Genomic DNA, 13,450 nt, shown 5'->3' with positions numbered 1-13,450 from the left:
TTGTTTGAGGCAGCAGCCCTGCAGAAAAGATATCCTGTCCTCACATAATTGAAGACTCCATCATGCATACATTTACAAGGTAGCAGAATTAAAAGTTATATGGACAGTCTTAATTCTGGTGTTTCCTAACTTTTGAGTGCTTAATTTCACAACCTTAGTAAGATTCTGTTTAATGTAGGGTTTGGGGTTATAATATCCTAAAGCAAACAAAAAAAGGGCAGAATATTTATTTCTGTGGTATTTTGTATACATATAGCTTATCAGCTTTTAGATCTACTATTTATAGCTCAAGTGGCAGAGATACTGAAGTAACTGAAAGCAGTAGTTGGTTATCCTGAATGTGACCAGGCCTTAGATTAGACTGGGATGTTTTTTTTTGCCAGCAGGTATCATACATATTTATTGACAGCAGAGGACTGGAGATTATTTAGTCTGAAGAAGGGAAAATTTAGGAGGGATTTAATAAATCGTCAAATACAAAATGACTTGTTACGTAGACTGGTCTCTGTGTCCATAGAGGATAGAACAAGAAGTAATGGGTTTAAATTGCAACAAGGGAAATTGAGATTGAATATTTGGAAGAGCTTTTGAGGGCATCTTTACATGTGTTCCAAGGTGGGTGAGCACTCTTGGGAGCCACTCTAATTAAAGGGCCTGCAGCATCTGTGTGTTCAGCATCCCATGCTTCAAAAAGGTGCTGGGGGCATTTTAACTAAAGCTTGTTCGAGCTTTTGTTAAAGCGCTCTTGCTGCTATTTTGAAGCACAGGGATGCTGAATACACATGACACCAAGGCTGCCGGAGTGTGCTAATTAGCAGGCTCCAGCAGACTTGATTAATCGTGTGCTTATTATTAGCATGCATCAGGGCAGGCGTTGGGCATGTACGTAGGTGCCTTATGTGGCTAAGCACTGGAACAGATTCCTTAGGGAGGTTTTGAAATCTCTGTGAGTGGCAGTTTCTGTGTGCAGGTTAGATGGATATATTTGAGGAACAGTTTAGACAGGGATGTTCCTGCCTTGAGCAAGGAGTTGGACTAGGGGACTTCCCGAGGTTCCTTCCAGCTCTATTTTCCTATGATTTACCAATAATATCAGTGTCAATAGTCAGTCAGTACAGTAAGGCCTAATGAACTGTGAGGTGACTTTTGGTCCTCATTCCTGAGTTGTGTGTGACATCAGTTGTCATCTCATGAGAGCAGGCTAATGAGAAAATAGCTAGGCAGTGTCTGATACTGATTAAACTGCTCTCCAGTATTATAATGAGGACTACCTTGATATATAGACAAGAGTTACTGTGTAGATTGGTTGTTACTGTTGCACAGGGCCAAATTACATTTCTATGAATAGGAACTGTGTGAGAAAAATCAATGAGGTGTTCTTATGGAGCACGTTACAGTGAGTCTCTAGCTCTGTTACCTTTCAGTATTATTCACATCACTTTTTAGCCTTTGGCCTCTCAGTTGTGGCTAGCACATTGCTTCACTTGTGTTGCTTTTGGCCAAGAGCAACACATTTGTTTCCAGGGCTCAGCCACCCCTTGACAGGCCTGTTGTCCTTTGCAGATGGGTTATTGGGTTATATTTCTGTTTGCCCCAAAGCGATTTTTGATATCTTACAAAAAAAAATCACGGGCTCTGTCTGTGTGTTTTTCTTTTTTGCTTGTGGTGACAGGAACGCAGAAGTCAGCGGGTGAGGAACTCCTTGGCCCAGGGCATAGAGGCAGTGCGGTATTTATGAACCTCACGTGTTTGTGTGGTCACTGTGTGCATTCCACCAGCCAGACTCCCACAGAGTTTCATGGGCAGGTGTGACTGGAGATGTGACATTTCTGTGTCCTCTCTCTTTCACTCTGTTTCTCTAACACCTGTGCTTGTGTCTTTGCCTGGAACGTTGCTCCCCATGCACTTTCATTGTATTGGTGGCCACCATTTTGTCATAAGCAAGCTGACTATTTTTAAAGGAAAATAAAAAATATTTTGTCAAGGTGTTAAGTATCAGGATTCTCTCTCCACTGCCCATTAAGACACTGTCATCGGCCTTGATCTTATACACGTTTAAATGTGTATAACTTCACTGCTGTGACTGCTGTCAGCTGCAATAAGATTGCTCACAGGAGTACATGCTTACATGCTTTCAGGGTTGGGGCCTTGGTTTTGTTTTGTCAGTAATGCCACTTGTGCACAGAACTGTTATAAATGGCTTTAACTGTATGACTGCTTGTTATGGGTAGGGTGGTGGTGGTGATGGGGAAATCTTTCCTATTGAAGACTTCATTTTCTACATCTGGAGCCTCACTGCAGCTTGTTCTTGGGGCTGGCAAAATTGTGCTGTTTTTGTTGACTGGTTCCCACACTAAGGGCCATGTTGCACATTAGACTAAGGGCGTATTAACTGCACTTAAAACATGAGCATTTGTGTGTTCCAGCAGTAAAATATGTGCTAAGTGTGATCATATTATAGTAAAGTTAGGTCTTTTTGCAGGAAGCATATCTCGAACTCATAATTTTGACCACTCCACAGAGATGCTACGAACAGTTTGCTGTCCCAGGATTGCACTGGAGTCTCAACCATCCTGGTGCAGTGCCTGTCAGTCCCAGCCCTGGCACTGTACTGGAGCTGTGAACCAGCTTTGGTGCAATGCAAATATGGTTTCTAGGAGCTGCCAACATGGGGGTACACAGTTTTGATTTGGCTGAGCTCTGGTCCCTGGGCTGGGACTGACATTTGGCTGATTGTCAGTCCTAGCGCCTACACTGTACCCATTTCGGTGTCAGAGCTAAGGCTGAAAATCAGCTGCTTGTTGGTCTCAGCCCTGCTGGTTCGAGACCCAAATCCCCTATGTGTGCAGCTCCTAAAAGTCATGGTTATGCCACACCAGAGCCAGTTTAGTTCATACAGCACATTAATGCTTACTTACTATGAGCCAAACAATACATTCTAAGTGTCCTGTGCTACAATGCTGACTGGAGCAGCAGGTGGTTATTTGAGCCATGCAAGGCTTCTCTGCAGCAGCGCCAGCCCTTACAGGTTGGAAAGGGTGGGCATTTTTACTGCCCCTAAAGCTTCTGTTGGCCTGGCCCTTTCCTTTTCATCTCCTGCTGCACTGCAGTCATATATCACATCCTTCTTTAAAGTCCACAGTTACTGGCTTTTTGTGGTGTGGGGCTTGTCAAGTCATTACCCATCACTCCAAACCCCCACTCCTCTGCCCTATACATGTGTCTGTTTGCCACTCCATAAATGTGATTCTAACACTCTTCTTCTTGTAGGCGGAAGATTCTTTAGTGGAAAATGCTCCAGTTTGCCAGGAGTACGGCAGTTTCCTATGATCCAGAAGATGGTGGAATCCATGGCACAGCTGCAGGAAGAAAAGCTACGGCTGCAGGAAGAGCTGTTGGCTCTGCAGGGGAAACTGTCTGCACAGGAGAATGAAGAACTCACTGTGTCTGTCCAGCTGCAGGATCAGGTACTGCCTGAGATGTGGGGCACATAACTTTGAGTGTGAAGAGGGATGCTGTCATGGCATTTAGGCCAAATTTTTAACCTGCTTGAATTCTTTTTTAAAACTAGATTGCTGTTGCCAAGAAAATATTGTTAAAGGAATCTTCATAGGGCCTAGATCAGGGGTGGGCAAAATACATCCTGTGGAGAGATTTTTTTTGGCTTGTGGCAGGTCTCTCAGTCCTATGCAGCCCAGGCACAGAGGGCAGTCTGGGCTGGGACACCTGACAACGCTAGACATGCCTGCCAAGAGAGCAGAGGCAGCTGCTGGCTTCCGAGCCAGAACCCCAGCACCAAGGCGACCACACTTGCTCGCCTGCCCCAGTGATTGGAGGGAGCATTGGTGTCTAATGCAGGCTGTAGGGCAGGACCTTGCACCAGGAACCTCAGGACAGGAGCCCAGTAGCAACCAGCTGTATTCACAGAGCTGTTACTCCCAATCACCCCTACTGCATAGTGCCTCTAGTGTGACCCCCATTATGTGGCTCCTGCGTGGCACTTGCCACCCAGTGTACCCCATGCAGCCCTGCTCAGCCCAAGCTCTCTCTCCCTGCAGCCCAGCACCTCGCTGGTGGTGGCCTGCCACCTCCTGAGCCCCAACTTGCTGCAAAGCTCCTGCTTTCACTCCCTTTGTTGCCATCCCTGGCTCCTTTCTGCCATGCCTGGGGCAGCAAATGGTACTCACTTAAGTCTCTCTCTTGGCACTGTTTGGACTGGGCTAATGCTTTTCTCAACTCCGCGCAGCACCAGGAGTTGGAGTGTCCACAGAGAGAGCCAAGCCCCCGCCAGGACTGCAGAGTTGGTGGGAGCCCCTTGCATTCCGCTGGCCCTGGGGTCGTTCAGCACCTGGTACCCAGTCCCATCATCCATGAAGCTGCCACTTACTATTTGGATTCCATAGTCTGCTGCCAGTTAGCTGGGGATCCCAGCCACTCATTCCCCGCCCGTCTGCAGCTCCATCCAGGCTGAGCGCGGAGCAGAACCGCAATCAGCTGCCTGCATGCTGCTGCAACAGGTGCTGGTTCCACAGGCAGGGCCATGTGGGGAGTAGCAGGAACATGTAGGCACTGGATTGTAGCTCTGCTCTGTGCTTGGCTGGGATGGGGCTGTGGACGGTGGGGAGTGGCATCCAGGAGTGGGACAGGCGGGTAGGGACAGGGCTGGGATCCCTGGCTAAATGGCGGCAGCCTACAGAACCAAACCAGTAAGTGGTGACTGGGACTCACGTGGTCAGGCCATGCAGCTAGACTGATGGGATCGGCCCCGTAGGGAGTTTCGGTGAGCTGGTGGGGGGCAGGGGGAGGGGGGGTGTTGGCCCAGTTCATGACAGCTCACCGAAACTCCCTGTGTGGCCCACAGGCCCAAATAATTGCCCACCCCTGGCCTAGATAAACTGTCTGTTGTTCTTTTTCTTGCAGCTGTAACAGCAAATTTATATGTGAAGTAGTTGGAACAAAATACTTGAAATCAGGATTTTGAGCTCCAGACACTGCTATGTCTCTGTCTTTATCTGAACAATTGGCAAAACATCTGTTTGCCTCAGCTTCAGTGTGTAATCTACTAATTAATCCATGTTGCGACATTTTAATAACCCTTTGAAGTACTTATAAATCCTTTGATGAAACATGATCTTTAAGTGCCAGGTATTGTCACCTAGGAAAACAGAGAATTAGAGCTATGCTTTAGTTGTTATTAATTATACTGGTGCAAAAAGAGTGCAGTAACATTGCTTTATTAAACTGAACAAGCAGATTCACTTTTGTATCTTTCCTATGGCAGGAAATAAAAAGCAAATCCAAAAAACAGCTCTTTTCAGTTGAGAAGGAGAAAAATGGTAAAGGGAATAAATATTTGTGAAATAGGGAGGGGATGGTTGTATGTTAGGAAAGAAGATGCTCTTTAGTTTTTAAGAAACCAGAAAGAATGACGCGTTTATAGAAATCACTTGTCGCAATGTTGCAGGTTCTTGCTTCTGTGAATTTATTTTCTTTGTAAACAGGTGGGAATATAAAGTCATAATAAAAAGGCCTTATATGTACCAGTATTATCTGGCTAATGACTCTAAAAGTGATTATAGCCATACTGTGTTGTCAATTACTACTTGAATCTATTTGATGGTAATTGTATTAGGTTCAGTTGGGTTACTCCACATGACTCCAGTGAGAGGGAAAGCAGAATCTGGCTTTTTACCAGCTAACAAAATTACCATCTAGAGCAGGCATTCTCAATCTGGTGTTTGCGAGCACTATAGTGCTCTTGTGAGCAAAGTGCTCTCCAATAAATCCAAAAACAGTGCTTGAAAGCATGTCAAGAATTACATTGAAAGGCATAATTGATGATGAGATGATGATTATATCTATTTGGTTTTCTTTTAATGCTCTGTGAAAAAGCCTAAGTCATCACAGTGCTCATTAATGAAAAAGGCTGAGAACCTCTGATTTAGAGAGTGCATGTGCAGGAGGAAGCTCTCAGATGGGGAAAAACAGCTAGTTAGTATGTGGGCAAAGGAGAGGGGTAATTAAACACACCCCATGTCTCTGAAGTGACTTTGGAGGATGATGGTACAGGCCACACCTAGTGCCAGAGACTGAGAAAATTAGTTGGTGTCATCTCTAGTCATTGTCAGGCTGGAGATCTATCTAATACCTTCCAGCCAGTAGATCAGTCAGACTCCACCTATTTTCCCAGGAAGAGGTGGAGCACTAGGTGAAGTGAATCAGTGTCTCTTGTTGTTGCCTTCACTTGAGGAAGAGAGATGAGCTATTGGTTTCTGATTTAACATTGTGAGTTTTTGATAGTGAACTTAGTATGAGAGATGTAGTCCTAGCATGGGAGATGCAGTTCTAGTATTTTTTTTGCTAGGTGAATAGCTGTGTGTGCGTGTGCGTGCGTGTGTGTTTGTAAAGACTATTCCTTTGAAAGATATTGATATAGATGATCTGACAGTAGTTGGGAGGATATGAAGTGGTATGGTTCAATGCACAGTTGCCTTGAAGGATGTATGCTGTCTTGCAATATAATTTGGCTATAAGTGTTTGCTGTTGTATGTTTTTATACTTTTTTAATGCATTGTTGCTTTGAAATAATGTAAAGTTTCAATTTGAAAGGGATGTTAGAAATTTAAGTTATGGACATAAATATTTTGGATCATTAAGTTGATTTTTTTTACTCACTGTCAATGTTCTTTACATTTTTCTTTCTTTGGAGGATAAAACCAGCTACTTTAACCAACCCCTTTCACTTTCTGATTCTTGAGCCCTTCTCGGTGCTTCAGTACTTGCGGTGTATTATGAAAACTGCAGGGGAATATCTTTTGTTCCAAATAGAAGCTCCTAATTTTGTTAGTCTCAAATGATATAAAAACCTGTCTTAAAACCTGATCTTTAGGTAATCTGTCACCCAAGAGTGTAACTTTTTAAAATGTAGCATCTAGGTTGGCTTCTCTCAGGCAATACTAGGTATCTGAGTACTTCTAACTTCAATTCTTTATGTGGGTGTAACATACCAATTGAACATAATTAATTGCAGCACAGTGGAACTATTTTGTGTGTTTAAGCCCACAGTTCTCAAATTGTGCTTTACAGAGGCCTAGTTTTTTCAGATTCTTTAGCACATCAGTCTGGTTTTCAGCTGACAAAAGGTATTCAAAAGAAGCTTAAATATTCTAAGCAAATAATATTACATCCCCCTACAAACTGCTTTAGTTGCCCCACGGAGGATGGATCTGCAGTCACAAATTGGAGAGGAAGGTGCATTGAATTGCTCTTTTTTTTTTTTTTTTTTTTAAGAAAAAGTTCATGGGGAAAATTGGAGAGTTTCCCCTTAGAAGCTGAGAAAGTCCTTCTGCCTTTCTAAGCTGGAAAAATTACCAGCTTGAGCCCAGGTCTCCATTAGGGTCCCCTTCTGAGCTAGTGAAAAGACATTATAACCCTATTCCTTAGTCAGGTTTAAGGTTTGGTACCACAGGGGTAGGATAGAAGGAAGAGGCATAGCCTGAATATACTCTGCTGTCTCTTCTCAGGAGGAGCCATGGGAAGCTAATCATGATGAGGTCACTTTAATTCCAGTTAGAGGGAGAAGGGAGGCAGGGCACATTCCCAGATGCTCTAGAACCACTTTGGCCATTTTAATGTTTATTTCTCCTTTTAAGAAAAAAAGAGTTGGTGTCTTTGGACAGAAATATGCTCTGCCAGGCCCTTGTGTCTGCAGACCTGCTTCTGTGCTCATCAGAGGCATGTGCAGACGAGCACACACGTGCGGTATGCAGTGCACCAGAACCATCTGCACGTGCAGGTGTTCGCTGTACTGATAACTTGCAGCACAATGGGTTTCTTTAACACTGGGAGAGCCCAGCATCAAAAAAACCCATGCCTGAAAAAAGTTGGGTGGTGCACAAGGCAGCAATGTGCGACACCTGAGACCAGAGCCTAACTGACCAGAGCCACATTCCAGATGCTAGCAAGGCTCCATGTGCTGGATTGCCACCACTGGAGCTCTGAGAAGCCCTCAGAACCCCAAGTAAGGCTGCTGGGGCCAGCCCAGGTGCTGGCCTCAACCTCCTCAAACCCACCCGGGGCAACTACCTGCACCTCAGAGCATGTATGCATGAGTGTTCTCCGGGGACAAGTAGCAGGGACACAGCTATGTGCCCCTGCTGCTTGTCCCTGGGGAAATGCACGTGCATGTACATATGGATGCACCCCGGATGGAATATACATTTGGGAGAAATCATTGAGTTGCTTTACCACATTTTTGTGGCTTCTCCAGCAATCTGCCAGACTCTGGAGCACAAGTTTTGTCCAGGCTCAAGGTCAGTCCTCTGGATCACTTTCCTTCCTCCATGTAGCAGTGTCCTTTCTCTACTTTGAAGTACTGCATATTCCACCTAGTTCTCTGTTGTGACCCAATTCTGCACGCTAGTTAGCCACACTGCAGTCCCATCCCTTCCATGTCCTTCTAGCTCATGTGCTTGAGAGCTCTGACCAGGAAGCAGAATCTGGGAGCTCTGGCAGAAGTGATATTTGTAACATAGTTGGCTGTTGAAAGCTCTCTACAGCTGTGCCCTCAGAAGTGCATGGCTGCAAAGCACTTTAAAAGTGCCCAGTAGCACAGCAAATTAACATGCATTACATGAGGGTTCAGATGAAGGTGCTCCAAAATGGAGCACATTCATTAACTGATGCAGCCCAGCCCCACCCCTGATGCTGTCTACAGGATGGGAGTGGAGAGAAGGGAGGGGAGGAAGCTCTGGGCTGGGGTTTGCCCAGCCTGCACTGGGGAGGGCAGGTGGATTGAACCCTCCCCCCAAGGCAGGGGACTCCAATCCACCTGCCCCCCTCCAGTGCAGGCTGGGCAAACCCCAGCCTAGAGCTCTGTCCTGTCCTTTCTACCCCCTCCCATTGTGCAGCGAGCACTGGAGCTGGGGGTGGGGGAGCGGGGAAGGGGTGCAGCTGAGGAAAAGAGGCTGCAGACACACAGCTGGTCCTGGATCAGCTCCAAAGTGGAGCTCGATTTCCCATCCCCCTCCCCACCCTCCACCCAACAGCGACCATCTGGGAGTTGCTGTAACTCACGGCACTTTCTGTGAAGCTCCAGGAGTTGCAGCAGGAGCTGTCGGCACCCTGGGTATTTTGAGTAGCAACATGTCGGTAAACAGTGATTCTCAACCAGAGTGCCTCTGCATCCTGGGGTGCCTTGAGATCCTTTCAAGGGTGCTGCTGCACAGTGTTAACACTGTTAGGTGTGTAAACATGATTCACAAGATAAACCCAGAGATTTCAAATAGGAATCCACAGTGTTAAAAACATTCCGGCCTGTTGTGGTTTTTCTAAGATCTTTGCAACAGAAGAATTGTTCTGCTATTTTTCTGTAGTCAAAAAAAAAAAATGAGAGAAAAGGTAAGAGCTGGCATTTTCTGAGGTTGCCTTGAGTCTAAAAAGGTTGAGAACTACTGCTGTACAGTAAAAAGTCTGCCCATCAGGGAGCTTTTTTAACTATAGAAATGTGGACACTTAAAACTACTAAAGTAAATATATATGATGAGCATGGTGTAGTCATCTGCAAGCCTTCTGTGGTGTATCTGACACATTCATGTTGTCATATTAGGCTGTTACCCTACATATTGCTGTGTACATATAGACAACTCCAGCTGTATGAAGACCCACTGAAATCACTGGGGCTTAGCACAAGTACAGGAGTCTGCCTGTATTGTTTTTATTGCAGAGTTGAGGCCTTGGACTATAAGGGATTTTATTTTTTGATAAGGACAATGTCCTCATTGAAGCATATAGTTGGCATTTAACACTATAAATGAAAATAATAGGCTCTTGTAATGTAGCTGGAATGTTTTCTAGAAAAGTGCAGCTGCAGCAGTTAATGTTAATAACCTTAGTAATATTTTTCAATGGCATTCCTTGTTTTATGCTGCTGGAAGAATAAAACTGAAAAATAATAGAGAACCCTGCAGCAATGCCATACATTTTGCCAGAATGTTTTCCTTCTCTTGTTCATCAAGACAGAAGACAAGAACATTGATGACATGGATCTCTAATTACATGAAGAATGAGAATGGTGTGCTATATGCAGAAAAAAGTTTGACTTCTCTGCTCTTTAGGAGTAGTTTCCCCATGTCTTAAGATTTTTCAAGGAGTTCAGGAGCCAACATCAGCCATATTTTGGCATCTTTTTTCCTAGCAGAAAAAGCGGAAAAAAAAAGAAAAAGGTGTAGGAAAGTAAAAGGCACATTATGCTAAGGAGTTTATCATTTTCACGCACCAAACACAATTGGGGTATGGAATATTCACTCCGTGAATGAAGCCAAGCTTTCTTCCCCCAGTTTATTAAGGTTTCCCTTCTGCTGTGGTGAAGGGTGGTGGGCAAACGGCCAGTGTGTTCATGTGATGGAGACTGTTACTTGAAAACTAAGTTTCTGTTTAAATAATCAGATGTGAGACAGGTTTGTGTCTTATGACAGAAGCTTACACTTTGCTGGACCAGCCACCCAAAAGGTTTTTGAAGAGAAACAATGGACTGAGAGAAATGAAATGGAACTGAGGAAAGAATACTTTGGCTGATTGAGGTGGTGGGGGAGGATGATGGGAGTGTGATCTTACATTAAGGGAATGGTCTATTCAAGAGAACTGGTAGGAGCTTATCTATTGGAATATTTAACATTTAAAATGGATGGAATAAGATGCTGCCAAAAATAATACATTTTTGGTGGGAGGTAGGAGTGCACTGTCCGATAGAGAATTCTTGGGCTGATACCGATGGCCAATTTTTTTAAAGAGCCATATTGGCCGATACTGATCTGATTCCAATATGCAGCTGGGCAGCATGGAGAGCGGCATCAGGCTGGTAAGTCTGTTGTGGGGGAAGGCATGAGGGGGGAGGGAAGGAGCATGCGGGGCAGATCAAGGCCCCCGTGGTGAGGGAGGGAGTAGGGCAGGGGCAGGCACTGCACAGTCAGGGCAGGTTGCAGGATGGAGCTGCAAGCGGCTTGTTTAGGGGGTGTGGGGGGAGGGTGGCTCCCACTGCTGCATGCACCCCAGGAGGGCATGGGGCCATGTGCTCCCCAGATCTGCTCTGGGCAAGGGTAGGCTGCTGCTGTGGGCTGGGGCCGGGGCTGCGTCAGGCTCTTCCTGGCATGGGGCTGGGCTGCGCTCAGGGTGGGTGGTGGCGGCACTGGGAGGAGGCTACTGGGGGGTCTGCAGCCACCACAAAATTCACCATGCCACTGCTCCCCACCCCGAGCACAGCCCAGCATGCCGCCCCCCCCAGAAGAGCCCGGGGCCATCCTGGCCCTAGCCTGCAGTGGCAGCCTTGGTCCACATGCTGATCTAGGGGCACACACCGCCATGCCCTCCTGGGATGTGAGCAGCGGCAGGAGCCCCCTGGCAATTGCCGATACAGTCAATTTTTCTTATATTGGTGGTGATCTGAATGGGACTGATGTATAGGTGCACCTCTAGTAGCAGGTGATGAAGTAGGTCTCTTCCCCCTACTAATATCTGGTCTCTATCTTGAGCTGTATTTCTTCCCCTTTCCGGGTCCCACTGGAGCTCACAGTCAGCTAGGGCTGCTAGTTTATGCTATCTGCTGGTTATGTGATCCTCTATGAGTGTTTCTTCAGTAAGGAAGAGAGCGCATTGCTTGTGTGCTGACACCTGGCCCCTGATGGATTGTGTATGACAAGTTGTCTTCTCAGGACCTGCAGTCTCCAAATATTGTGTTGGACAATGCTGTTTTAAGGAGGTTCCTGACTACTGGAGGTAACATTCTGACTGGTCCTACATACATAGCTCTGTAAGGCTTTTATGAAATTGACAGTCTTCCCTTTTCTACTTGAAGCACCTTTCTTTTGGCAGATGATTGCAAACTTTAGGGAGAATATATATACCTTGAGTCTTTGTGGGCTTGAATGAGGTATTTTTTAATCAGAATGGACAAGAGGATCATTGGGTTAGCCTGACTTTCTTGCCTGTTTGATTGACAGATTGAAAATCTGAAGGACAAACTCCTGGCTCAAACTCAAGAAATAAACAGATTCCATTCAGGGCTGGTGAGTCTTTTTAAATTGATCTGTTGATTCTTAGTTGAAGTTGTAAGTTCCTCATATTTTTGTGTGCGACAAAAAAGAAATCTTTGCATAAATGAAGATCATCTTAGAGGTCCAAGTTTGGTGGCTAAACTAATGCCAGAATCATAGACATGAATGATGTGTGTCCCTGGAGGCTGGGGGGGCACGGTGAGCTACCACAGGTGGCGACAGCACTGTTGGCAGCAGGAACGTGCGCAGGCAAGTGGGGAGCCACAGTGCTGGCAGCAGGGGGGGAGGAAAAGGGAGGTGGCGAGCAACCACCCGCAGGTGTCACTGGCAGTGGCGGCCAGTGATGATGGCGGACTGCCCACAGACACCACTGGTGGTATTGGCAGCGGGGGGAGGAGAGGGGGTGAGCAGTGACCGCCCACAGGCATCGCCAACAGTATAGCTAGCGCCTTTTTGCAGGGGGTGCTCCGCCATGCTCAGGGTGCATATGCACCCACGTGCACCCCTTACGCGTCGCCAATAATCATAGATGTCATCCTGTGTAGGTTTGACAAATCTGAGATACAACCGATCAAAGTCTGTTAAGTAATTTGTTCAATGCAGCCTTAAAAATAGTGGCCCTGATTCTTCAGGGATGTTTGAGTTCTTTATTGTTGAAGACATTATGCCAAATCATGATTTTTATTTTTACTGGTTTAACTGTCATTGAGATCAGATGAGTTCCATGAATGTAGAATAAAGCAGAATTTGGCCTGTGGGGGGGAGGAATGAAAAATATCATATTCCCATCTTTGTCTGTTGTCAGGGTGGCACTGACTTGGAAAAGCACCGGGATCTGCTAGTTACTGAGAACGAGCGCCTAAAGCAGGAAATGAAATCATGCGAGACAGAGCTGCTGGAGCTGAGGAAGCAGCATGTGAAATGTGTTGACTGTGAACATGTTCAGGTAAAGAGGTCACAACAAGAGGCAGCATGCATTTGCTTATGGTCCTGGTGCAGAACATGCTTGTGCCTGTTGTTGATTGCATGACAGGTGACTTCCTCTCCTCCTCCTCCCAATTTGGTTTGTAGGAGAATGCAAGGTTGCAAGAAAGGCTGGCCCAGCTGCAACTGGAGGTGGAGGAGGCAAAGGGGAGGCTCTCTGAGTTGGACCTGGAGGTGCAGCAGAAGACCAATCGCCTGGCTGAGGTGGAGTTGCGCTTGAAGGATTCCCTTGCTGAGAAGGCTGAGGAGGAGGAGCGACTCAGCCGGCGACTACGGGACAGCCAGGAAACTATAGCCAGTCTGAAAGCCCAGCCCCAGCAGATAAAGGTGAGGTGGAGCCCATGATTCAGGATGGTTTTTTGTCATTCTCCCCACTTTCTGTTAATAAACAGCACAGACCACCTGTATTTCAATTT

At 46.1% G+C, this 13,450-nt stretch overlaps 1 protein-coding gene across 5 annotated transcripts in view; it reads left to right on the top strand.

Moving 5' to 3' along the window:
- Positions 1 to 13,450, top strand: part of KIFC3 (kinesin family member C3) — a 43,411-nt gene that overhangs the window by 14,024 nt on the left and 15,937 nt on the right. For 4 of the 5 annotated variants that reach the window (XM_019497306.2, XM_019497305.2, XM_014597065.3 and 1 more), the window contains 4 exons: positions 3,271 to 3,467; positions 11,997 to 12,062; positions 12,856 to 12,996; positions 13,122 to 13,361. In XM_019497306.2, the coding sequence (XP_019352851.1) occupies positions 3,271 to 3,467; positions 11,997 to 12,062; positions 12,856 to 12,996; positions 13,122 to 13,361 (644 nt within the window). Of the gene's footprint in view, positions 1 to 3,270; positions 3,468 to 5,848; positions 6,286 to 11,996; positions 12,063 to 12,855; positions 12,997 to 13,121; positions 13,362 to 13,450 lie in introns of those variants that run through there. The other variant, XM_059713691.1, reaches the window with a different exon arrangement.

The sequence above is a fragment of the Alligator mississippiensis genome, chromosome 10 (genome assembly GCF_030867095.1).
Source record: "Alligator mississippiensis isolate rAllMis1 chromosome 10, rAllMis1, whole genome shotgun sequence".
In the NCBI taxonomy this organism is placed as follows: domain Eukaryota; kingdom Metazoa; phylum Chordata; order Crocodylia; family Alligatoridae; genus Alligator; species Alligator mississippiensis.
This window is presented reverse-complemented; position numbering and strand designations above follow the sequence as displayed.